The sequence below is a fragment of the Pelodiscus sinensis genome, chromosome 3 (genome assembly GCF_049634645.1).
Source record: "Pelodiscus sinensis isolate JC-2024 chromosome 3, ASM4963464v1, whole genome shotgun sequence".
NCBI classification, from domain to species: Eukaryota; Metazoa; Chordata; order Testudines; family Trionychidae; genus Pelodiscus; species Pelodiscus sinensis.
The window spans coordinates 200029138-200055635 of record NC_134713.1 but is presented as its reverse complement, the minus strand read 5'-3'; the positions used below and the strand labels follow the sequence as shown (position 1 = coordinate 200055635).

The 26498-nt window shown below is 57.5% G+C and overlaps 2 protein-coding genes across 4 annotated transcripts in view; one reads left to right on the top strand and one right to left on the bottom strand.

Moving 5' to 3' along the window:
- Positions 1-3199, bottom strand: part of LOC102460240 (phosphofurin acidic cluster sorting protein 2-like) — a 67112-nt gene extending 63913 nt beyond the window's left edge. Inside the window, 1 exon segment of the mRNA XM_075925924.1 lies at positions 3013-3199. Within this exon segment, the coding sequence (XP_075782039.1) occupies positions 3013-3146 (134 nt within the window). The 5' untranslated portion in view covers positions 3147-3199.
- A 14789-nt stretch (positions 3200-17988) lies between these two features.
- LOC102457498 (transmembrane protein 121-like) lies at positions 17989-25779 on the top strand. 3 transcript variants are annotated; one of them, XM_075925919.1, is made up of 2 exons: positions 17989-18569; positions 24207-25779. In XM_075925919.1, the coding sequence occupies exons 1-2, from the start codon at positions 18376-18378 to the stop codon at positions 25135-25137; spliced, it is 1125 nt and encodes a 374-aa protein (XP_075782034.1). In that variant the 5' UTR covers positions 17989-18375; the 3' UTR covers positions 25138-25779. The 3 variants fall into 3 exon arrangements, with proteins under 3 accessions (XP_075782034.1, XP_075782035.1, XP_006136005.2); XM_075925920.1 differs by lacking the exon at positions 17989-18569 and adding an exon at positions 18613-21290; XM_006135943.3 differs by lacking the exon at positions 17989-18569 and adding an exon at positions 18615-18948.
- Positions 25780-26498: the final 719 nt, after the last annotated feature.

The window sequence follows — 26498 nt, the reverse complement described above, 5'->3', positions numbered from 1 at the left end:
TGCAATCCATCATTCCAGGAACTTGAGCACTCCGGAGAAGAGAGACAGGTGCTTGTGCATTATGGTGAGGGCCCCAATGCAAGTTCCAACATGGAAAGGCAGCGCAGAAGAAGCCAATGCAAGAGTTTAACTCCTGCACCAAACTCCACAACATTTGAGAGAGAGTCCCCTTCACCTAGCAGACCACAAAATAAGAAGAGGGACACTTGTTTCTAAAAGCCAACTAATGTCCCGCAATCCCATTGAAACGTCAGTCACAAGCACAATTCCAAATCCTCTGAACAGGAAAAACAGGCCCATTTTGGTTAGCTGTTTCCACAAAGCAACATTCACCTAGCATTCACAAGTAGGCTGTTTAAAGAACCAAGCAAGACAGGTCAAAGTTTTAAGGAGAATCCAGATATGGTCACTTCCTCCCCCATTACCTCCCAGACGTGGTCTTTTCTCTGAGTCGACCCCTGAAAATTCACCTTGGTCCCTCATTTCCACCCAGATTACTACAACTTCTTTATCCCGCCCCTCAGATACACTCTCTCTTCCACGCCATACAAAATACTCTGCTGGTAAAATCATCTTCCCTGTGCATCATAGTGACCACATCCTCCATGGCCCAGAATTCAAGCTGTTTGTCTCAACAGTCAAAATCCTGCACAGCTTGATCCACCTCCTTGTTTATCAACCCTGCCTCATTATCCGCTGCAAAGCAGGTGGGACAACAGCAGCTCACTCTCTGTGCCCATCACTACATACCCCCCTCCAAGACCCACAGGAGGCTAGTACCCTCTCCACACCCACTGCCAGGAGCCCTACGAGAAGCGCGCTGACCAACGAAGACAAGTATTTGTGAAGCCTGTTTTTTTAAATGTAGACGTGCGGGCAGAAGTCGCTCCCCTTTACCCTATGGTCAGCCTTGAGATTGCAAGCACCTCAGGGGAGAGATCGTCTTGCTGTCTCGGATTAGACAGCACCTCCTATGGCGTGGCACGGGGAGGCAGTGTCTCACTCAGAGCACCACAGGGGAGCTCTCGAAGGAAACTGAGTGCCCAGTAGGCAGCGAAGCCGGGTCTTCCATTCCTGTCACTGTTCGGAAAGGCATCTGCAGAGCAGGCTGAGGGGGTGCGACATGGGGCGGGGCAGGCAGACGCAGGGCAAGTTGTGGAACGCCAGCGCCCCCAGGACCACCGAACAGCCATGCTACGCATGCCCTGAACGCTCATGAAAACCAAGCCACGTGCCCTGCCCCAATCCTACCAGCCCTCTCTTTCAGTCCCAAAGAGCATCACCGGGAATGTTCTTCCCCCACGGCCCCAAGCCACTGTTCCCAGTCAGCCCCCTTCACGCTGCTCCCAGATCCTTCAAACCCATCGCTCCCCCCAACCCCACAAAACCCAGGGAAAGATTTCTGGAGAGCCCCCTGCCACAAGCGTCCGTTTGCCACAGCCCTCACTCCCAGCATGCCCCACCCCCCCCCCGCCCACCACCACAGCTTGTCTCCCGGCGGCTCCCAGACCCACCGCTGGGCAGGCTCGGACCCAGACCCTCACATCCAGCCACATGCGAAGGGATTTCCAAAGCACCTCCTGGCCTCCCCGCACCCCATCCACGCCTCCTGCCCCCTGGATAATCCTGACACACCCCCATCCTCGCCACAAGGATTCTTAAAGCATCCATTGCAGGAGGAGGAGCCCCCTCCAACTGAGACCCGGAAACCCGCTCCCCACACAGGCACCACATCCCTGTCAGCCTGCCCCTATCCCTGCCCCCAGACTCAGCCTCCATAGACTCTCCACACCCCCCAGCTACTCCACCAACATATCCTGCCCCACATATCACCGCTCAGCCAGACACATCCCACCCCACAGTCCCAACCCCACCCCTAACACCACAGCCCAGCCCCACATCACAGCTCAGCCAGACACATCCCAGCCCCCACCCCCACATCCCAGCCCCACATCCCAACTCAGCCAGACACATCCCATCCTACAGCCCCATAGCCCCACATCCCACCCCCACGCCATAGCCCCACAGCTCAGCCAGACATATCCTGCCCCACAACCCCACCCCCACCCCTCACCCCACATCCCACCCCACCCCATAGCCCCACAGCTCAGCCAGACACATCCCGCCCCACAACCCAACCCCCACCCCTCACCCCACATCCCACCCCACCCCATAGCCCCACAGCTCAGCCAGACACATCCCGCCCCACAACCCCACCCCCACCCCTCACCCCACATCCCACCCCACCCCATAGCCCCACAGCTCAGCCAGACACATCCCAGCCCCACATCCCAGCTCAGCCAGACACATCCCATCCTACAGCCCCATAGCCCCACATCCCACCCCCACGCCATAGCCCCACAGCTCAGCCAGACACACCCTGCCCCACAACCCCACCCCCACCCCTCACCCCACATCCCACCCCACCCCATAGCCCCACAGCTCAGCCAGACACATCCCAGCCCCCACCCCCACATCCCAGCCCCACATCCCAGCTCAGCCAGACACATCCCATCCTACAGCCCCATAGCCCCACATCCCACCCCCACGCCATAGCCCCACCGCTCAGCCAGACACACCCCGCCCCACATCCCCACCCCCACCCCATAGCCCCACCGCTCAGCCAGACACACCCTGCCCCACAACCCCACCCCCACCCCTCACCCCACATCCCACCCCACCCCATAGCCCCACCGCTCAGCCAGACACACCCTGCCCCACAACCCCACCCCCACCCCTCACCCCACATCCCACCCCACCCCATAGCCCCACCGCTCAGCCAGACACACCCTGCCCCACAACCCCACCCCCACCCCTCACCCCACATCCCACCCCACCCCATAGCCCCACCGCTCAGCCAGACACACCCTGCCCCACAACCCCACCCCCACCCCTCACCCCACACCCCGCCCCCACCCCTCACCCCACATCCCACCCCTACCCCTCACCCCACACCCCGCCCCCACAGCCCCACAGCCCCGCCCCACAGCCCGCGGCCCCGCCCCCGCTCACCGGGGCACGCAGCTGGGCGCCGAGCGGTCGATCTCCCAGGTGGCGAACAGGTTCATGGGCACCGGGACCGGCCCGGAGCCCGCCGCCCCGCACGGCCCCGCCGGGGGCCCGGCCCCGGGAGCCGCCGCCGCCATCCCGCCGGCAGCCGCACTGAGGGGCGGCGGGAGCCCCAGACCCGCGGCTCGCCCAGAGCGGGGGGCGGGGCCGGCGGCCGCCGCAGCCAATGGCCCGCGAGGGGCGGGGCCCGCGGGGCCCGCACCCAGCCAGGGAGGAGGGGCGCGGGCAGCCGGGAAAAAGCAGCCAATGAGGGCGCGGGGGGCGATGTGGGTGGGCGGGGCTCCGCGGGGCGTGGTCACGTGAGGAGAGGGCTGGGGGCTGCTGCTGGCGCTTTAAAGCGCGAGGCGGCCGGGCCCGCGAGCGAGTGAGAGCGTGTCCCTCTACTGGCTGCAGTTGGGCACGTGCAGCCCCGGCAACCCCCGCCTCCGGGCACGTGCAGCCCTTGCTAACTCCCCCCTGCAGCTGGGCACGTGCAGCCCTGCTAACCCCCCCCCCCCCGCAGCTGGGCACGTGCAGCCCTGCTAACCCCCCCTGCAGCTGGGCACGTGCACCCCCAGCAACCTCCCCCCCGCCGCAGGGAACGTGCACCCCCCCACAGCTGGGCATGTGCAGCCCCAGCAAAGCCCCCCCCCCCCCGCTAACTCTCCCCTGCAGCTGAGCACGTGCACCCCCGGCTTAAACCCCTCCCCCGCAGCTGGACAAGTGCATCCCCCGCAAAGCCCCCCCCCCAGCCCTGCCGGGATGGGAAGGGGAATCCCAGCAGTGTCCCCCTGCCCCCTCCCCAGCTGGTCTGGGTCCTGGCTCCAGGCAAGAGCTCAGGACTCTGCCTACACAGCCAGGGCCCAGGAGCTCCTCCCCACCTCCCACAGGCTTCCCAGATGGTTTCAACAAAAATACAGGACACACTTGACCTTCCAGCGCGCTCTGCATCACATCTGAATTAGACCACACCCGACAGTTCTATTGTCTCAGTTCTAGTTTCTCCTTTTGTTTGTTCCCAACTCAAATACTGGACTGTCCAGTTGAAAACCAGACACCTGGCAACCCCAACCTCGCACCTGATTAAATCCAGGGCCATGTCTACACTGGCAGCTTCTTGCACAAGAAAACGTCCACACTGCCACGTGCGAGCTGTGCTTTTGCGCAAGAGCGCCCATGGCAGTGTGGATGCTCTCTTGCGCAAGAAAGCTCTGATGGCCTATTTAGCCATAGGGCTTTCTTGTGCAAGAAATCCCTGCTGAGCATCCACACTGCCCCCTTGCCCAGGAGCTCTTGTGCAACAGGGCTTACACCTGATGAAAAAGAGCATAACTCTTGCGCAAGGAGCCCTCTTTTCCCATGACGCACTGTAAAGTTCCTTGCGCAAGAGCGGGTGGGCAGTGTGGACGCTCTGTGGATTCTTGCGCAAGAACCCGCCAGTGTAGACATAGCCCAGGAGTCCTAACTCCCTCCCATTCCTGGCATACACTCGCCCTTCCTCCTCTTCCTCCAGCTTGGTCCCAGCAGGGCCACTGGCTCTAGGTTCAAACGGGCTGAAGGTTCAGGAGAGACTAGCCCCAACCTTGATTTTCTGAACAGAAACATACTCCACACTTAACACTAGCACTTGGCCTCCCAGGCGATGGATCAGGGAGCCCCATGCCAGCCTGCTCTGGCTGGATGCAAGAGATGCAGATGTCTGCAGTGCCTTGGACTCGGTACCATTTTGATTCACACAATTTAAACACCCTGCTTCCCAGATAGCCCCCCTGCCACAACCATTTGGCAGTACAGTCCTCCCCAGGAAGCAAGGATGGGACCAGTTGCAACTTATATCTAACTGGAGGAAGCCCTGTACAGGTACACCTGCCAACTGACACTCCGTTTAAACCAGAACACCCCACGCCTCAGCTGCAGACTAGAACCAGGGCCATTCCCAACGCGATTCACCTTTCTGTCTGAGCCAGGGGGAAGTCTGAGCTGACTAGGAGATGGTCCACACGGACGAGACACTGAAATTGGTAGGTTTTCACTTTAGAAAAGTGTCTAATGATTCTTTGCCAAAACACCTCTAAAAAAATGGATTGATCTAAACATGTCAAATATGTTTGTCCCTTATTTTTCAGCAACAAAGGGAGCCTGGGACTTACTACATATGACAGCTTGGCCCTTCTGGGAGGCTGGCAAATAATCTACACTTTTCAAGAGCTGGGTGGAATTTAAAAGCAAGATGCAAGTCTCCAGAATTTGCACATTCAGTGAAACAAGGGAAGAATTTCCATTCAGGTCTTATTGTTGTTCTCATTGCTGGCGCTACAAAACATGGGACTTAGAGGAGCAATTTTTAAAATAAATTGTATGTTAATTGAACTACGTATTTTTGAGATGGGGGCATTTGGGAGGGAAGGTTTTTAGGCATTTCAGTTAGGTACATCTTTGGAACATCCTCACTTAAACATGAACTACGTCTACATTGGCAGCTTCTTGTGCAAAAACTCCCAGAAGAGAGCGTCTACACTGGCATGTGCTTTTGCGCAAGAGCATCCATGGCAGTGTAGATGCTCTCTTGCGCAAGAAAGCTCTGATGGCAATTTTAACCATAGGGGCTTCTTGTGCAAGAAATTAATGTTGCCTGTCTACACTGGCCTCTTCTGGAAGAGCTCTTGCACAAGAGGGCTTCTTCCTGAGAGGGAGCGTCAGAGTTCTTGCACAAGAAGCCCTGATTTTCTACAGTACAACGTCAGTGTACTTGCACAAGAACGCGCGGCCAGTGTAGACAGGTGGCATGTTTTTGCGCAAGAGCAGCTGTTTTCACGCAAGAACGCGCCAGTGTAGACACAGCCAAGTGGGTTTAAAAGCACCACATCTTTACAGGTAAATTGTTAGACTAGATTGGTTTGAGGGCCCTAGGACTCTATTTCCAGCAGGGACCAACACCTGCCACTTCAGAGGAAAAAGCAAGCAACCCTATAGTGTAACAAGCTAGTCATGGTTCAAGTTGGCCTGAGGCACTCTGAGGCATTAAGATTTACATATCTCTGTCATTTGTCTATCTAATGAACTTGTGGATGTTCTTCGCCATCTATGTGTCCAATCCTTTTGGACAACTAAGCTCGTGACCACAGTGATATCCTGTGGCAGTGAGTTCCGAAGGGTAATTATGCATGATGTACAAAGTGTTTCCTTTGCTCAGGTTTACATTGGCTATCTTTCAGTGTCATTGGAGGGCTCCGTCTTCTTGAACTACAAGGAAGGGCCAATAGGAGTATCCAGTTTACCTTGCTTTATAGATCTGTGTCCACACAAGAAAACTGCAGCAATGGAACTGAACCGGTTTAGGAACGTGAAATGGGGGCAACCTCCCTGTATGCCCACCTTGCTGGGGATTAAAAATGTCTTTCAATGCCTCAGTGTAACCGGTGCCATTCCACCCGCTCCCTACAATTTTCTCCTGTGGACAAGGCCTCTGCTGTGCCCGTCAGCTCTGCTCTGCGCTGAACAGTCCCCGACTTCTCACGCTTTCCCCCGGGGATGATTTGCCAAGCCCGGGTCATTGTTTTCTCTCTCCAGATTTGAGTAGCCCAGCCCATGGAGGCTTCCCGGCTACGCCCAGAGTCATGTAGGCAGCAGATCTGTCAAGCGACACATCCGCTGCTGTTACTCCTCCGAGTCACTGGCAACCCTCCTGGAGCCCCGGGACCAGCAGCCCCACCGTGTGGCTAACCGGACTGTGACTCCGCTGCCCCTGGGTGCAGGAGCAAGCAGAGCTCTTGAGATGGACAGCCCCTGCGCAGGCCACGACTCCCTGGGTCACATTTTGCAGCTTGTCACAGCCCAGTGTGCCGTTCTCCTCACTCTCCATTCCCCCTCCCTCCGAGAGACACCCTCGCCTGCTTCTCTATGTCAGGGACCACCCGCAGCGCCCTCCACCCGCCTTGCATGCCAGGGCTCTGTGTCGCCCGTTCCCCAGGTGCTATGGTCCTCCATTGGCCCCCCCCCGCGGCAGGTGGACTGTGAGATAGCCAGCTCTCCCCCCCTTGCCCTCCCATGGCAGGGGCTCTGTATGCACTCACATTTCGGCTTCACACCCACTGCATTCCAGGCGCTCGGTGTGCCCCCCCAGCTCCTGCTGCCCCATCCCTGCTTTTCCCTCCCCCCACCCGCCCCGGTGCCCACTTCCCCCTCTCCTGACATCTCTCCCCCTGGGCCCTGCGTGCTCAGCCAGCTGTCTCAGTGCCATAGCAACAGCTCTCATGTGCTTTAGGGTAGAACACTTCTGCGCCCTTCATGGGACTCCTCCATGCAAAGCGTCTCCAGGAAGCTGCTCGCCTGCGTTTCGGGGCTCACGGTTCAGCTGACAGCTAGCAGGGCTCGGAGCCCCTAGGAACTCCAGTGGAGTGACAGCCCCCCGGAGTCTCTCAGGGCAAGCTGGTTAGGGTCGGGCAGGCAGTATCTTGGATTCGCTGCCCTGTCCCTTTGTAGCTGCGCCAGATCCTGTTTCCTGCCTCCCTGCGAGGGATTCGCCCACAATGGGAGGCTCACAGGGGGGCAGGCAGCCAGCTCCATCCTGCTGCTCCAGAGCCGCGCTGGAGGCAGAGGCGTTTCCAGAGGGCTAGCGGCTAAGACTTTCCACCGCAGCATCAGACGGATCTTGCAGGCCGCTTTGTAGGAAGCGGGTGGGTAGCTGGTTGGCTGGCCGGCCCCTCCTGCCCTCAGCCATCCTTCCTAAACAAAGTGCCCCCCCTCTCTGGGCAGGCCTGGCGAGATCCAGGCCAGCTCCCTCCTTCCCGCCGGGTGTGACCTGCCTGGATTTGCCTACCATGCCCCCGGGGCCAGGCCAGCACAGCCTCCCTGCAGCACACCCCAGAACAGGAGCCAGTCCCCTGGCAGCGGGGTACCCCCCTGCAGCCCTGCTCATGCTAGGGCCACCCCAGAGAAGGGAGCCAGCCTGCGCTGGCTGCTCAGGACAGGCCCCTGGGATCGGAGCAGCGGGAGGGAAAATGGCCTTTGATGTGGAGGGACGGTTCCCCTCCCCCCTCCCAGCCTTCTGGCCTTCCCAGGAAAATTCCACCAAACCCAAGTTTTCCCCTGGAAAATCCTGTCGGTCCCCATGAGCTCTGGCCACAAGGGGGCACAACTCAGTGCCCAGCCTGTCCCCACACCAGGGCTCACGAAGCCCAGAGCACCGGCAGGCACCACAGGCCCAGGGGAGATGGCACCGGGATTCAGCAGAGCCACCCGATTCTGGTGGGGGCAGGCGGTCTAAACGCCAGGGCTGCAGGTGGAGATCCAGGGATGGGGGGTGCTCTGGACCCCAGGGATCCAGGGATTTGGGGTGCAAGGTGAAGGTGGGATTGGGGGTGCTCTGGGGGGTAAGGTGGGCAGGATCCATGCAAGAAGGGCTCTGAGTCAGCCTTGCAGGAGCAAGCATCCCGCGCCCCCCCCATGCCGAGAGAAGAGCTGGCAGCAGCTACCCTGTGGAGCACTGACACCCAGTGGCAGGTTTGGGCAAAGGTCCGTGTCTCTCCCTGTGTTCTTGGTCACAGTCAGCCCCTCCTGCCCCTTGGCGTGAGAGCGCCAGGTCTCGGGACAGAGCCCGGCAGGCACCGCTCCTAAACCACTCAGGCACTTTGAAAATTGAACCTGCAATTGGAGTGGGAGAGTTCATCGCGTACCCAGGGCCAGTGAGCCATCTCCCCACCACCACCACTTTGCAACATGTGCCGTCAGGCCGGGGCTCACTTCGGCTTCCAGCTGCTGGATCTCATTCAGCCTGGCCTGCTAAGGAGCCCTCTTCTATCAGAAAGTGTCTCCCCAAGCAGGTAGTAGGGAGGGAATAATGCAGTCGATTAACCGCTTAACCGATAAGCAAAAGCTTATCATAGAACACTGGGACTGGAAGGGACCTCGAGAGTCATCGAGTCCAGTCCCCTGCCCTCACGGCAGGAGCCAGCACTGTCTAGACCATCCCTGAGAGATGTCTATCTAGCCTGCTCTTAAATCTCTCCAGTGATGGAGATTCCACAACCTCCCTGAGCAATTTAGTCCAGTGTTTAACCACCCTGCCAGGTAGGAAGTTTTTCCTAATGTCCAACCTAAACCTCCCTTACTGCAATTTAAGCCCATTGCTTCTTGTTCTAGCCTCAGAGGCCAAGGAGAACAAGTTTTCTCCCTCCTCCTCGTGACACCCTTTTAGATACCTGAAAACTGCTGTCATGTCCCCTTAGTCTTCTCTTTTCCAAACTAAACAAGCCCAATTCTTTCAGTCTTCCCTCATCGCTCATGTTCTCTAGATCTTTCATCATTCTTGTTCCTCTTCTCTGGACCTTCTCCAATTTCTCCACATCTTTATTGAAACGGTGCCCAGAACTGGACACAATACTCCAATTGAGGCCTAACCAGCGCAGAGTAGAGCGGAAGAACGACTTCTCGTGTCTTGCTCACAACACACCTGTTAATGCAGCCCAGAATCGCATTAGCTTTGTTTGCAAGTATCACGCTATTGACTCATATTTAGCTTGTGGTTCCCTGTGGCCCCTAGATCCCTTTCTGCCGTACTCCTTCCTAGACAGTCACTTCCTCTTCTGTATGTGTGAAGCGGATTGTTCCTTCCTAAGTGGCGCACTTTGCATTTGTCCTTATTAAACTTCATCCTATTGTCCTCAGACCATTTCTCCAGTTTGTCCAGATCATTTTGAATTCTGACCGTGTCCTCCAAAGCAATTGCAACCCCTCCCAGCTTGGGATCATCTGCAAACTTAATAAGCATCCTCTCTATGCCAATATCTAAATCGTTGATTAAAATATTAAACAGAACCGGTCCCAGAACAGACCCCTGTGGAACCTCACTTGTTAAGCTTTTCCAGCAGGATTGTGAACCATTAATAACTACTCTCTGTGTATGGTTATCCAGCCAGTTATGTACCCACCTTATAGTAGCCCCAACTAGGTTGTATTTCCCTAGTTTATTGATAAGAAGATCATATGAGACTGTATCAAATGCCTTACTAAAGTCTAGGTATACCACATCCACTGCTTCTCCCTTATGCACAAGACTCGTTATCCTATCTAAGAAAGCTATCAGATTGGTTTGGCATGATTTGTTCTTTATAAATCCATGCTGGCTGTTACCTATCACCCTATTATCGTCCAGGTGTTTGCAGATGGATTTCTTAATTACTTGCTCCATTATCTTCCCTGGCCCAGAAGTTAAACTGAGTGGTCTGTAGTTTCCTGGGTTGTTCTTATTTCCCTTTTTATAAATGGGCACTAGATTTGCCCTTTTCCAGTCTACTGGAATCTCTCCTGTCTCCCATGATTTTCCAAAGATCATAGCTAATGGCTCAGATACCTCCTCTGTCAGCTCCTTGAGTATTCTAAGATGCATTTCATCAGGCCCTGGTGACTTGCAGACATCTCACTTTTCTACAGACTATGCGCATTCCCCCTCCTCCCCCCCCCCCACACACCAGTAAATTTTTTAGTAGGCTGACCAGCAGCCCGGCTCAGTCCCAGCTTGCGCCGGCTCTGGGACCTACCCCTGCTGCAGCTCTGCATTTCAAGTGCATTAGGAGCCAGGCAGACAGACAGCCCAGATCAGTTCTGGCTCACACTGGGTCTGGGAGCTCAGACCTGCCCCCCAGAAAGGGGCTGCTGCTGCCACCCCTGTATCAGAGGCAGCCACGCAGGGTGAGGCTGGTTTTTAAACTGGCTCCCCTCATGGACCAGCTCCCGTCTGGCACCTGCCCTGCTCCCTCTGATACAGAGGCAGCAGCAGGGAGTGGCCGGGAGCTCTTCGGAGTGCACTGGCTGCCGGCCCCGCCCCCAGGGACTATAGAATTGTCAAGTAACCAATAAGAATCCATGAAGTTACTCGACTATTCAATTAACCGAGATTTAACACCTCTAGTAGGGATTTAAACTGGGAGAGAATCACTGCTTAACCTGCTGTCCTGCACAGCCCGAATGGTGCAACTTCCCGCTCCCGCGGCAGGGGAAGTTTTCCAGCACGCGTGTCTCTTTCCAACTGGCCAGCATCTCTTTTGAAGTCTTGCTCCCAGAACCGTACCGCTGGCCAGCGACTCTCACAGACCCCTCTCCAGGGAACAGGATGGCCTGCCCCGCAGGCCCTTGTCCGGAACGTGGAGTAAGAAAACTGATCACGGCTACTTTCAACAGGGGGGCGGTGTTTGCATTAATTGAGATGAACTATATCAGACCAAAAGTGTTAACACAGCCCTGCTGCTGTCCCACATTAAACAGTGTTCAACAAGGTTTGGGCTTTAGCACACAGAAACTTCAGCCTGCTGTGTCTGCCCATTAGACACCCTGTTCGCCTTTTCTGAAAGATACAGCAGAGAAGGAAAGGCAGATAAAGCCCTAAATGTCAAGTTCAGGCTCTCATCTTCACCCCACCCCTTCTGCCCTTTCCCTTTGGCTGGAGAAATGTTTCCCCTCCACTCCAATCTGGCATAAGAGAGTGGCCAGGCTGGGTAAGAGCAAAGGTACATCTAGCCCAGCGTCCTGCCTGCCCACAGTGGCCGATGCCACGTGCCCCAGAGGGAAAGAACAGAACTGGGAACCATCAAGTGATCCATCCTCTGTTGCACATTCCAATCTTCTTGACAAACAGGCCAGGGACAGCATCCTGGCTAACAGCCACTTGATGGACCTATCCTTCATGAATGTATCTAGCTCTTTTTTGAATCCAGTTAAAGTCCAGGCCTTCACTGCATCCTCTGGCGAGGAGTTCCACAGGTTGACTGTGCACTGTGGGAAGAAATACTTCCTTTTGTTTGTTTTAAACCTGCTGCCTCTGAATTTCATTTGGTAACCATTAGTTCTTGTATTATGGGAAGAAGTAAATAACTTTTCCTTATTTACTTTCTCCACACCAGTCATGATTTTATAGACCTCTATCACATCCCCCATTCCTCGTCTCTTTCACAAGCTGAAAAGTCCCAGTTGTATTCATCTCTCCTCCTGTGGTGGTCATTCCCTACCCCAATCATTTTTGTTGCCCTTTTCTGAATCTTTTTGGGGAAAAGAGAAGACGTTTGTTGGGATGGGCTGGTGCTGTTGTGAGTCTGAACCTGTTTCCTGGAAGACAAAACAAGGCGCTCACACCCGAGTGGGGACAAAGCAACAACAAAGACAGAAAATGCAGCATCTGTGTCTGGTGTTACTCTTGCAGCCTCGCTGCTGGAAAAAATCCTCAGGCCCAGAACTCAGCTTTTGTAGCCGTCTACACAGGAAGAGCGCTCTGCCCCCACTTCCCTTCCTTCTCGTGAAATGAAGGGTACAGGAGTCGGAGTAAGAAGTCCTCCAGCTCGCCATTATTTCAAAATAACGGCTTGCCGTGTGGACACGCTCTTTGTCAGTCATGCTGCTGTGTAGACATCTCCCGAGGCCTGGCCAGCTGGTATCCATGCCGGGCCGTTCCAGCATTGCATTTAGCTGCCTCGCTCTGGCCTCCGGCTTGCTGCAGTGTTGCACAAAACCCACACAGTCTTGACCAGCTAAGCAGATTCTCGCTGGACAGACAGAACTGGGAAGGAACATGAATGAGGAAGTGGGGAAGGAAGGACACCAGGGGGGCTGACAGTCTCATATCCCCGTGATGTTTAGGATTCAGCTAGCACCAGTGGAATTGACCGTGTTGTCTGGGTCCCTCTCTCTGGCCCAACCATCGCTGAGGATGAGGGACTCAAAGGTTGCTTTGGTTTAGGTGGACTCAGTCCTCCTATACCGGCTCCTCCTTCCCAAAAAGGTTCCCTGCTTCTTACTCAACCTAGAACCCCCCTCCCTGTCTCATCCCTACTCTGGCACCTGCCGTCCTGCCTGTAGAACAGGCCCTGGGGGTAGAACGGGGTGAGTTTCAGACAGTTCTGGACTCAAATTTCTTATCTAGGGGCCTAAATTTGGCCTCCGGTATCTTCCTACCTTTCCCTCGATCCCTGGCACTAACACTTCTAACCACCACCAGCTCCTGCACAAAATCCTGTTCTCCGGCCCCTGGCAGGCTATTCACCATGTGGCTCTCCTGGGCATCACAAACCCAGCTGTCTGTCCTAATGATCACATCCCCCCTTACCGTTCCCTGTCCCTTCCTAGTGACAGGGTCCCCTCTCCCCAAGGGGGACCTGTGTGCGAGGGCACCATGTCATCCTCTGGGAGGAGAGGCCTGAATACGGGATCGTTTCCTTCTGCTGCAGCTTGGTGTTCTCCTTCCCCGAGGCTTCCCTCCCCCTCGACGCTGTCAGAGCTGGGGTGGGGCCTGGACAGTCTCTTCCACGCCAGTCTCCCTGGGCTCCTCCAGTTCAGCCCCACGGGCCTCAAGAGCCCGCCCCGCATCTCGGAGGGCTCTGGGCGACTGGGGCCGAATGCGCACAGATGACGCCTGCCCACAAGGCAGCTAATCCTCCCTCCTGTGTTCGTCAGTGCAATAGACTGGCTCACCCCACTCTGCTGCTGGGACCTGCATTTAGCTAGAGACTGTTAATTGGATGTACCTGGCTTTCCTGCTCCCTCCCGAACCGCCCCGCAAAACTCCCGTTTGCGGCTCCTGTTCGCTAGCTCCAACACGCCCAGACTGAACTCAGCCTCACGGCATCACACACTCATCCAGCTGATGTGGCAAAGAATGGGAAGAGACGTTTTTCAGTTGCTCCCACCTCAGTGTTGGGCATCTGGGGAAGAAGCGAGAGGGGCTGGAACTTCTCACCGACGGGAAGAAATCGGATACAGCTGACGCTACTGACACCTATGGGGACAACTGGCACAATTGGAACGTTACAATCCTGGGTCAGAAACGGTTTAGGAAGGGCAGGATTGGGGTAAGGGGCATTCTACACTGACGGCACCATTACCGGCTTTGCAGTTGTTGATAACTCAAACCCAGGGGCATCTCAAATGCACAAGGGTCAATGTGCTAATGTACAAAGTCCAGGTGGGGCACTGGGGTGTAATTCAGGGGTCTGTTCCAGATCTTTGACTCACACCACAGAGGAAGAGATTTTCCTTCAGCAATGGTCTTTAATACGTGGAGAGAAAAACTGTGTTGTTAAGAGGGCTTTCATTTGGGAGACAGATGCTGGAGGTTTCAGTAAACCAGCAGCCAAGTTTCTAAAAAGTATGGATGGCAATTTCCTAACCTGGCCCAAAACAAGGTAACTCCATCGTGGACCTCATCAGGAGAGGGAAAGCTGAAGTAATCACTAGGCTGGAAGTTGGTGGTTGCCTAGGAACCAGTGATCATGACCTGATTACATTCAATATGCCAAACAAAGGACATTTATCCCAACCAGCAATACACATACGTGGGACTTCAAAGGGCTGATTTCCCAAAGCTGAGAACAATGACAAGTGAAACATCAGACAGAAAAATGCCAGTGAAAATGGGGACTTCTGGAAGTGGAGATCAGTAGGTGTCCAAAAGCCATGATTTTACAAACTCTGGCTCAAAACTCATCCTGAGTCGGCAGTAAAGTGAAGGCGGTAATTAGAAATAAAAAAGGAATATGTGACACATGGAAAAGGGGGAGTAACACACAACACTCAATATATATTAGAAGTTATGAAGAGTAGAAAACTGATAAGGGAAACTAAAGCCACGAGGGAAAAATTCCTGGCTGGCAGGCCTGAGGGCAATGAGAAGGGATTTTTCAGCATCTTTGAAGCAAAGGAAATCCAAGCAATGGTACCGGCCCATTACTAGACAGAGATGGTAACACTGCTAATAGTGATGCAGAAAGGAAAAAGCAGTCGATAAGTATTTCTGTATCTGGAAAGAAGCAGGAGAACGTACTCGTCTTGCAGAAGGCTGATGAGGTTCTTTGCAGCCCATTGCCAAAAGGCCTGGAAAACCTGCACCCAAGAGTCTTTAAAAAGTTGGCCAGGTCAACTTTTATCTTAGACCACACGTCTTAAACCAGGCCCTCTGGTTATGCTTAACCAGCCATGTATTAATTCACCATTAACAGAACATCAGCGGCCCCCCACCCCGCTGTTCTAGGCAAGCACTGAGCACACCCCAGGGAGTCTTGCAAGCAATTGTTGGGGCCCAGCAGCGGCAGGCTATTGGCTGGGGAACAAGAGCAGCAGGAACACAGCTTTCCACTGCGAGTAACACCACAACGTTGTTGTAGGTCCACCTTTACTAACACGTCCAGATGGAGCCACTTTATTCAAAGACAAAGCGGCACTTCCAAAAGAGGGGTGCTCCGCGTTGCTGAGCGATGCCCCCGCCTCTCTGCTGTCACCTCATCCATGCTGGGGAGCTAGCCCAGCACCCCATGCACGAGGAGACTGTCTCACATCTCTTAACTGTGTTTGCGCTGTCTCAGCAGTATCAAACAAATCATAGAATAATAGGACTGGAAGGGACCTCGAGAGGTCATGAAGTCGGGTAAATCGCCAGGCAAAGACGACGAGTGGACACGTTTAACCGTGCAGGCCCCCAGACTGTTACCTGGCTACATTAGCTTATGAAAGGTGTGGTGTAGTGGAGGGTGCAGTCTGCTCTGTATCCCCGGGTCCCCGTGTTGTGATGTGTGATTCCCATTGACTTGATGTAGCGTCAGTTCCCTGCTGGTTGCTATGCTTGGGCGGTGGGCGATGGAGGACCCCCACGGGCGCCTGTCTGTAGCATGGCCCAGCAAGAGGGGCCTCAGGACAGTGGCCAAACCGGTTCTACTTGTAAAGGGAAAAGACCAGACAAAGGGAAGTGTGTGCTGGGGGAAGGGGCAGTCTTGGGCTGGAATCATGGAGGAACCAGTCTAAGGAGAGGGCTGGAATCCAGGGGCCTAGGGACCAATCTCAAGGGGTCTGAGGTATCCTGGCCCAGACTCCGGTAACCACATCACGTCTAGGCTGTGCTGTATCCTGGAGAAGCAATAAACCCCCCTCTATTCTACCGGCTGGCAGAGTCTGTTCTTGCGGCTACAGGGGTGCAGGATCGGGAGGAACCCCAACGCACCGTCACTAAAGGTATCCTGGAGACTGAGACAATTCCTCTGGATTTCAGAGAGGCAGTCATAGTTACACTGCACACAAATAAAGGCAACAGGTCTGACTGTGTCCCCCTGCTAGCTGTAGGTGGGAACCCCTTGCTTGTATTTTAATCATCTTATCCATCAAGCGTCTGCCAGAGACCCAAAGGCTACGTCTACACTGGCATGATTTTCCGGAAATGCTTTTAACAGAAAAGTTTTCCGTTAAAAGCATTTTCAGAAAAGCGCGTCTAGATTGGCAGGATGCTTTTCCGTAAAAGCACTTTTTGCGGAAAAGCGTCCATGGCCAATCTAGACGCCGTTTTCCGCAAAAAAGCCCCGATGGCCATTTTTGCGATCGGGGCTTTTTTGCGGAAAACAAATCAGAGCTGTCTACACTGGCCCTTTTGCGCAAAAGACTTTTGGAAAAAGACTTTTGCCCGAACGGGAGCAGCACAGTATTTCCGGAAAAGCACTGACAATCTTACATGAGATCGTCAGTGCTTTTCTGGAAATTCAAGTGGCCAGTGTAGACAGCTGGCAAGTTTTTCCGCAAAAGCGGATGATTTTGCGGAAAAACTTGCCAGTCTAGACAGCCAATGTGCTCCACGAACCTTGCACAAGCCTATCACATGGGGGTACCTCATCCATGGGCCATCACTCGCTAACTTCCTGTCACCCTCCTTTCTGTGGCTCCATCGAGGGCTGACCAGCCCGATTCTGGAGCCACAGGTCTTATTGCAGAAGGGGCAGGTGCTGGTGGCTCTTGGAGGGACGCGGGGCAGGTTTTGCGGCTCTTTTCTCTGTCTCCGCCTCTCCTCATCTGCACGGTGGTGGGACCTCTCAACTCGCACCACTCCCCCCGGATTACCGCTCTCCATTGGGGACAGTCCAGGGCCCGGTTCTCCCACGTGTCGACACCGACACTGCGCTTTTCCATGTTTGCCTTCAACGTGTCCTTAAATCGCTGCCGCCGGCCCCCAACGCTCCTCTGTCCCTCCTTCAGCTCGGAAAACAGAACCTGGCCTGGGAGGCGCGGCTCAGGCATCCGGCCCCCGGAGCAGCCCAGCAAAGCTGTTGGGAGATGATCGCGTCAGTGCTGGCCATGTTGACGCTCCCAGGACGCGCGTGTTCGAGCGCCTGTCCTCCAAGGGAGAGTTAGGGTTCTCCCGAGGCAGCGATGATGATATTGTTCAGGTGATGCGTCTACGCTGTCCAGGTTCCACGGGCGTACAGCAGTGCTGGGTCCACCACGGCGCGGTGCACACGGCGCTTTGTCCGGGCACTGACGTCCCGGTTCTCAAAGACCCTTGTCTCAGGCGGGCAGAAGCAGAGCTCGCCAGCTCAGGCGACGCTGGACTGCGGCGTCCACGCCGGCTCTGGCGCAGGCGGAGATGACGTCCGCGGTAGGGGAAACGCTCCACGTTCTCCAGCCACTCGCCCGGGACTTCAAGAGACGGGGCATGAGACTGCCCCCTCGGCGAGGGCTGGTGGAGCGCCCTGGGCTCTGTGAGGCCGGGATTCCCGGACGCGTAAGGTCTGAAGGGCCAACGGGGCAAAGAGCAGCCATCACAGTGTCACGAGATGTCAGAGGCTCAGCCAGTGCACTAAATGCTCCAGGAACAACCGTGTGGGTGAAGCCAGACAATCACCCGGCCCTGCAAACGATACAAAGTCTGATAAACTGGGGGGGGGGGGGGCACTAGCTGACCTCTAGACCTCTCCCTCCAGGGAACCCTGCCCAGCCTGGGCCGGTCCATTCCTAGCTCCGCTGGCCACTACATAGCGGGTCTGAGCAGAGGCTTGAACAACCCGCTAAGCACCCAGCTGTTTTCCTGCCTGGCTGCTGCGCCTGGGGGGTGTTAACTGGCGGCTTCCCTTGGAAACATGCTCCCGATGCCCCCTTGGTGCCCCCCGGCGTGTGGCACGGAATCTCCCAGCGCCGGGCCCCCGCCCCCGGCCGGTGTCCCCGCGGGAGTTGGCGGAGTGGAAGCTGTTCCCCTCCCTGGCCCTGACACCGACCGCTCCGCGTGTCCCTGCCCGCAGGGGCGGGGGGCGGCTGCCGGTCTGTCCAGGCGGCTCCAGGGGAGCCAGGCAGCTGCAGCCGGAGCGGGCCCCCCCCGGGAACAGCTGCTCGGTGACCCGCAGGAGGGACCACGCCGCCGCCTGCCCGCTCCAGCGCTCCGCCGCCTGGCTCCCTCCCAGCGCCGGCAGCCGAGCGAGCGGAGCCGGGCCGAGCTGCCGGCGTGGCGAGCCGGGGCGCGCAGCTGCGCGGGGCCGGGGCGCAGGCAGCCGGGCCGGGCCGCGCTGCGGCAGCCGCAGGGCCCCGGGGCCGGGCATGGACGCGCCCAGCCCGGCTCGCTGCGCGCCCTGGGGCCCGGAGCCGCCCGCCTCCAGCGGCCCGCCGGGGCCCGGAGCCGCCGAGCTGTGCCGCGCCCTGCGGCCCGGGGGGCGCTCGGCCCCGGCCGCCCAGCCCGGGAGCAGGCGCTGGCGGCTTCGGGGGCGCAGCATCGCGGCGCAGACCGGCGCTAGGTAAAGCCCCGGGCCCCCTCGCGGGACGGGCGGGACTCGGGGCTGGGGGCTCCGGCTGGGCAGGGAGAGGGGCCGAGTGCCCGGCCCCCGCCCCGCGTGTGCGCACCTGCGGGAGGAGGGGCTGCAGGAAGCCTTGGCCCCGCTGGGCAGAGGGCAGCCCTGGGGCTAGGGCAGCTAGCGAGATGGCCAGTGTCTGCCAGGGACCTGCAGCTTGTGTCCTGGCGAGTCTGACCCAGCAGGGCAGGCCCATGGGCTGGCCGGGCTCGTGCCCAGGAGCTGGGGCGTGAGAACCGGTCGACCCGCTGGGTCTGGGTGTGGCGGAGCAGCCGGGGTCAGCGGGACGGAGCTGTGGCCACGGGCAGAGGAGAGAGAAACTGAGGTAGGCTGGTGCGGGCCTGGCCCTGTGGTCCATCCTCCCGGGCTCGGGCAGGCAGGTTTGGGAGGTTCCTGGCCCTGGGAAGTCCGTTCCCCCAGAGGAAACCTCCCTGTGGCAGGGATTCAGGCTGACTCTCTCCCCTCCGTTCACAGCCACCTCCTGTCCACCCTGGGCTGAACCGTTTAGTCCCTGATCACGCTGTGGCTCTTCCTGAGTTCGCTCCGGTTGTCCGTGTTCCTGTGGCACTCGGGGCCCACAGTGGAAGGTGCTGGGCCCGGCCTGGCTGTGTCTGTCTTGGCGAGGGGCTTCCCTGGGTTTGCTGCCCTCGGTCACGTTGCCCGTTTTGGCTACCACGTTGCGTGGCCGGCTGGTCCCTGGGCTGCTCTGCTGCCCCCCCCCGGGGCTCTGCCTTTGCCTGACACCCCCCGTTGCTGCGCCAGTCAGCTCCTGCAGGGGCCACGTGACGGTGACAGATGCTGGTGTTGAGCTGGCTCTTGTGGAGCTCGGCTGGGAGCAAGTCTGCGTGGCCCGTGGCCCCATGCGGGAGGCCATGGGGGCTGCCCCCAGCGGAGGGAATGAAGGGAAAGGGTAGCGTAGGCCCAGGCTTCGGCTCCTAGATTGGCCCCTCTCGCGGCCGGGGGCGGGGGAGGAGGCTTAGCTTGCGCTCCCCAGCTGCATCCCTCTCAGCTACCTCCCAGTTTGGTCTTTTCTGCCCACGGTATCCTCTTGCTGGGCCCCTCGCCATGGCTTGTGCTGCCTCCGCCGGCGATCGCAGCTCCCCATTCAGTGTCACCAGCGGCTCACCCTCCCTTCCCCATCACAGGTGAATGAGCCTGGACCGAGGCCAGGGGTCCCTGCCGGATCCCTGCCCCTGCCCTGGAGGATGTTCACTTACCTCTGCCCCTGGGACACAGGCATTATGCCCCAGCCTTATGCTGCACGATCACCTGCGGTTCGTCTCTGTGCACAGTTTAACTTGGGACCTTAGGGCCCAGCAGAGACCTCGGCCAGGGCAGAGTGGAACAGCATCCCAGAGCCTCAGACTGCTCCAGACCTCTCGCCAGCCATCTCAGTTAGCAGGGGACTTTGGTGCCTCCACTGGATCAGACACGTTCCCCTCCTCCTCCTGCCTCGGCTCGGGCGCTGGATTCTCTCCATAGCAGCTGCGAAGCAGCAGCTGGTGGGATCCTGGCTCTGCTCCTCCTCTTTTCCCCACGCCGCAAGCTGCCGCAGCTGCATCAGTGCTGTGCCCAGACCAGAGAGATGGAACAGGGGAAGGGGTGCGGGGTTGCATCCTACGCTGCACAGCTGGAGGAGGAGGGGAGCGCATCTGGCAGACTTCCCTGCCCGGCAGTGGAAGAATCGAAAGCATGGAGGTGAAACCCAGGGCTCAGATCCCAGCATCCTACGCGTGAGGGCTGGTGCCCCAGCTGTTTGAGTTGCTGTAGGATTCTCTGTGCGCAGGGCGAGAGCTCGGGGCAAAGGAGGGATCTCGCAAATTGCAGCCCTTGGACAGAACTAGGCAAAGTGACGCCACAAGACAGTTATCAAATGACAGGACCTCACCCCTGCCCATTCATGCATGCTAAAGACTAGCGAATTCAAGGCCTCAGAACCAAGTAAGGTGGCCCCATGAAGGTCAGTGGGGGCACAGAACCCTGGAGCAGTGACAGCTGCATGGGTGCTACGGGTGTCACAGAGCTTCTGCTCAGAGTTTTGCATCATCTCCAAAGTTCACAGAGAGAGACATTGAAAAAGTTTGTTATTTCTTGATCACAGTCCCTACCTGAACAAAAAATTGTCAAAGGGCTCGTTAGCGCGGACAAAGCTCTGACACAACACAATGGAAACTAGGCAATTTCAGTCTGGAAATAAGATTACATTTTTAACCAGGAGGCTAATTAACCATTGATAACTTACCAAGATAAAAGTAGTAGTAGCACTGGAGTGCAATCTCTTTATCGTGAAAGTGCAACTTACAAAGGTAGGATTGTTAATTTTTACATAACTGCACTCAAAAATCACGTCAAACTTAAGCGCCTACAAGTCTACTCAGTCCTATGTCTTGTTCAGCCAATTGCTCAGACAAGCAAGTTTGTTTATAGTTATGGGAGATAATGCTGCCTGCTTCTTATTTAGTGTCACTTGATAGTGAGAACAGGTGTTCGCTTGGTACTATTGCAGCCAGCCCTGCGAGGTACTTACATGCCAGATGCACTAAACAGTCCTGTGCCCCTTCCTGCTTTGACCTGACGGTGAGCCCCATGTGCCAGGGGCAGTGTTGCAATGCCAGCACAGCGAGCTGAGCCCAGCCAGCCCCATGGGTCTGCAGCTCCCCCTGTGAGGTGAGGATGGGGCTGAAGAGGGCCTCTCACACCCGACCCTCCTTCCCCCCCGGCAGGCCCCATTCTGCTGTAGCCCTTGAACTGCCGGGGGGCTGTCCGGGGGTATGGCTGGGTTCAGTCTCATTGCTGCCTAGTGGGACCTCAGCATCTGTCTGGCCCTAGGGGAATGTTGCACCACCAGCTGGGGGAGCCTCAATGCAGGACCCAAGCGGGAGCAGAGAGCAGCATCCCCCTTCTCACCCAGCTGAGCCCCTGAAGGGCAGGAGGCCGGGGGTCGATCAGACTCACCCGCTGGCCCCTCGCCAGGGTAATGAAGATCGCCAAGAACCACGCGGCGCGAGCGCTTCTGGGCCCAGCTCAAGGCCTCCCAACGCGCATTTGGAGAGTCGGTGGCTCCGTCGGACCCGCTGGAGCACTTGGCCCCAAGGCAAGCTGGGCACTGAAGCTCCGAGACCTGGCCCCGTGGGCCGTCTGGCGGAGCAGGGAGCAGCGCGCTAAGCTCCGGCCTTGTAGAACAGAGCCCTATGCACGCGGGCACTCCCCTCTGGGCTGGTGCCCTCACGCTGAATCCCTCCTCCCAGCAGCATGGAACAGCCCTGTCCCTTTCGGAGCCCCTCGCCTCTGCCGAGAGTACAGGGGAGGTTGGCAGGGGTACAGCGTGGGCCGGGGGGGCCTGGCACAGGGATGCGTTGGGGGGCAGATGGGGTTGGCAGGGGTACAGCATGGGCCGGGGGGGCCCTGGCACAGGGATGCGCTGGGGGGCAGACGGGGTTGGCAGGGGTACAGCGGGGGCCGGGGGGGCCTGGCACAGGGATGCGCTGGGGGGCAGACGGGGTTGGCAGGGGTACAGCGTGGGCCGGGGGGGCCCTGGCACAGGGATGCGCTGGGGGGCAGACGGGGTTGGCAGGGGTACAGCGGGGGCCGGGGGGGCCTGGCACAGGGATGCGTTGGGGAGCAGACGGGGTTGGCAGGGGTACAGCGGGGGCCGGGGGGGCCTGGCTCAGGGATGCGCTGGGGGGCAGACGGGGTTGGCAGGGGTACAGCGGGAGCCGGGGGGGCCTGGCACAGGGATGCGCTGGGGGGCAGACGGGGTTGGCAGGGGTACAGCGGGGGCCGGGGGGGCCTGGCACAGGGATGCGCTGGGGGGCAGACGGGGTTGGCAGGGGTACAGCGTGGGCCGGGGGGGCCTGGCACAGGGATGCGCTGGGGGGCAGACGGGGTTGGCAGGGGTACAGCGGGGGCCGGGGGGGCCTGGCACAGGGATGCGCTGGGGGGCAGACGGGGTTGGCAGCGGTACAGCGGGGGCCGGGGGGGCCTGGCACAGGGATGCGCTGGGGGGCAGACGGGGTTGGCAGGGGTACAGCGATGGCTGGGGGGCCTGGCACAGGGATGCGTTGGGGGGCAGATCTCAGCATGTAAAGCCGCACTCTTATAGAATCATAGAATCATAGAATAATAGGACTGGAAGGGACCTCGAGAGGTCATCGAGTCCAGCCCCCCGCCCTCAAGGCAGGATCAAGCTCCGTCTACACCATCCCTGACAGATGTCTATCTAACCTGTTCTTAAATATCTCCAGAGAGGGAGATTCCACCACCTCCCTTGGCAATTTATTCCAATATTTGACCACCCTGACAGTTAGGAATTTTTTCCTAATGTCCAATCTAAACCTCCCCTGCTGCACTTTAAGCCCATTACTCCTTGTCCTGTCCTCAGAAACCAAGAGGAACAAATTTTCGCCTTCCTCCTTGTGACACCCTTTTAGATATTTGAAAACCGCTATCATGTCCCCCCTTAATCTTCTTTTTTCCAAACTAAACAAGCCCAGTTCATGAAGCCTGGCTTCATAGGTCATGTTCTCTAAACCTTTAATCATTCTTGTCGCTCTTCTCTGTACCCTTTCCAATTTCTCCACATCTTTCTTGAAATGTGGCGCCCAGAACTGGACACAGTACTCCAGCTGAGGCCTAACTAGTGCAGAATAGAGCGGCAGAATGACTTCACGAGTTTTGCTTACAACACACCTGTTGATACAACCTAGAATCATATTTGCTTTTTTGGCAACAGCATCACACTGTTGACTCATATTCAACTTGTGGTCCACTATGACCCCTAGATCCCTTTCCGCCATGCTCCTTCCTAGACAGTCGCTTCCCATCTTGTATGTATGGAACTGATTGTTCCTTCCTAAGTGGAGCACTTTGCATTTCTCTTTATTAAACCTCATCCTGTTTACCTCTGACCATTTCTCTAACTTGCTAAGGTCATTTTGAATTATGTCCCTATCCTCCAAAGAAGTCGCAACCCCACCCAGTTTGGTATCATCTGCAAACTTAATAAGAGTACTCTCTATCCCAATATCTACATCATTGATGAAGATATTGAATAGTACGGGTCCCAAAACAGACCCTTGAGGAACTCCACTTGTTATCCCTTTCCAGCAGGATTTAGAACCGTTAACAACAACTCTCTGACTACGGTTATCCAGCCAATTATGCACCCACCTTATCGTGGCCCTATCTAAGTTATATTTGCCTAGTTTATCAATAAGAATATCATGCGAGACCGTATCAAATGCCTTACTAAAGTCTAGGTATATGACATCCACCGCTTCTCCCTTATCCACAAGGCTCGTTATCTTTTCAAAGAAAGCTATCAGATTAGTTTGGCATGACTTGTTCTTCACAAACCCATGCTGGCTATTCCCTATCACTTTATTACTTTCCAAGTGTTTGCATACGATTTCCTTAATTACCTGCTCCATTATCTTGCCCCTGCTGCCCACCGCTGACTGGGAGAGAGGGGGCAGGGAGGAACGAGGTGCCCGCCAAGGCGGGGGGAGGTCTGACCAGCCCCCAGAGCAGACAGGCCCCTGCAGCAACGGAGCTGCCTGACTGACCGTACGTTCCTCCTTCCAGGATGGTTCCCCCAGCGCCCGTCAACAAGCCCCACGTCTGCCTCTCCACCGTCCTCATCATGAGCAGCCTGGTGCTGATGGACGCCTATCTGGTGGAGCAGAACCAGGGCTCCAGGAAGCTGGGCATCTGCATCATGGTGTCCGTGGGCGACGTCTGCTTCCTGCTGGTGCTCCGGTACATGGCGGTCTGGGTCGGGGCCGAGGTGAGGACGGCCAAGCGCGGCTACGCCATGATCCTCTGGTTCCTCTACGTCTTCGTGCTGGAGATCAAGGTCTACTTCGTCTACCAGAACTACAAGGCCGACCGGAAGAGCCTGGACCTCCTGGCACGCAAAGGCCTGACCCTGCTACTGTCCGTCTGCATCCCCGCCCTCTACGTGCTGCTGGTGGCCACCGAGCACATGGACTACGTCCGGACCTTCAAGAAGAAGGAGGATCTCCGCAACCGCCTCTTCTGGGTCATCATTGACATGCTGGACGTGCTGGACATCCAGGCCAACCTGTGGGAGCCCCAGAAGAAAGGGCTGCCCCTCTGGGCCGAGGGCCTGATGTTCTTCTACTGCTACATTTTGCTCTTGACTCTCCCTTGCGTGTCCCTGTGCGAGATCAGCATGCAAGGGTTCAGCATCGTGCCGCACCGGATGATGCTCTACCCCATGCTGAGCCTGCTCACTGTCAACATCGTCACCATCTTCATCCGGGGGGGCAACATGGTCTTCTTCAGGGACGCCCGGGTCTCGGGCATCTTCATGGGCAAGAACGTGCTGGCTATCGTGCTGAAGCTCTGCATGTTCGTGCAGTACCGGCAGCAGCTGCGCCACGGGCCGGCGGCGTGGAGCGCCGAGGCCCAGTACAACTCGGCGCCCCCACAGCTGCTGAAATCCCAGGACCAGACGCCTGGCCCCGAGCCGCTGGGCCGGGAGAACACGTGACCTGCAGTGGGCACGGCAGGCTGGGCTCCGAGTAACACACTTGCTCGGGGCTGGATCCTAGTGGTGGCCGAGCACCGGTGCCTGCGAAGCCCCTGCCCAGTGCTGGGTCCTCTGCGAAGCCTGTGAGCCACCGTTCCTTGCCTTGCACGGACCAGCCCTGTGCTAGCTGAGCGCTGGGCCGAGGGACGATCGCTTCCGTGGTAGCACAGCGGAGAACAGGGCGTTGGCCCCCCAGCGCGTGGCAGCCAGCCCCCCAGGCCAGCCAGCGGCCCCTGTGGAGAGCTGGTGAGGGGGAACAGGCAGCACCAGCTGGCAGTGGCCCTGCCCTTGTGTTGCGGCGGGATGGCGATGTCCCCAGGGACGCATCTCCGTGTGCTCCCTGCGCAGCAGGAGTCAGGCGTGGAGTCTTTCTGGCGGTGCTCGGGGCACCCGCTCTGCCCTCCTTTGTTTCTCCTGGGCCCCTCTCTCTGCACGCCCCCCCCGGGCTGGCTCAGAACCCCGCCCCAGACATGCACTATCGCCTGTTCCCCCCGCCAGGGGAGAGGTGCTGGTGCCGAGCTGCCCGGCTCCCAGCCCCTGAGGCTCAGTGGGACTCTCTGGCTCATGGGCATCTTCTTTTTTCCAATAAATGAGAGCTCCAGCCCCAGCCTCCTGGTGTCCGTGCGCAGCCGCTGCCTGATGCAGCTTCTTTGGCAGCCAGGCGGGGTGAGCTTGAGTCCTGCTCACTCTGGGAGGGCAGACAGGCGGCGTGGGCGCTGGGTAGGGTTACGGGACAGCAGGAGCTGGCCTGTTGTTAACATTGCAACGTGGCTTCTGCTTAAATCAGGGGTGGGAACCTTTTTTGGGCCGGGGGCTGCTGACCCACAGACAGATCAGTCGGGGGCTGCACACAAGTGAGAAGCAAAAAAAACCCCTCACTGAGACGGCCCCTGACGGAGGAGAAAGATCTTCTCCGCATTCCCCGCTCACACCAGAGCCTTGAGGGGCCCAGGCTAGAGGATTTTGTGTGCTCCAGCCCCATGGAGGGATGCTGGGGGGGGCTGGAGCACCAGCTCGGGCGCCTCAGTGCTGGGGGGCAGCCCTGAACCTTGGGGACTGAATGTAGGCAAGCCAAGGGCTGCGTCCAGCCCCAGGCCTTAGGTTCCTCACCCCTGGTTTACATTTTCCATCTTCTCTGAAGTCTCTGCCCCTACTCAGAGGGGCTGGGGAAGTGGTCTGCTAGTTCAGATTCCCAGGGTCACTGCATCAAAACAAGATACAAAACCAGTCGTCGCGGGGGGCTGCAAGACCTCCGTTTCTCATAACCCAATTGTTGCAGGTCCCGTCCATAGGATGGTTAGGGCAGCCGCCGCAGTGCTCCC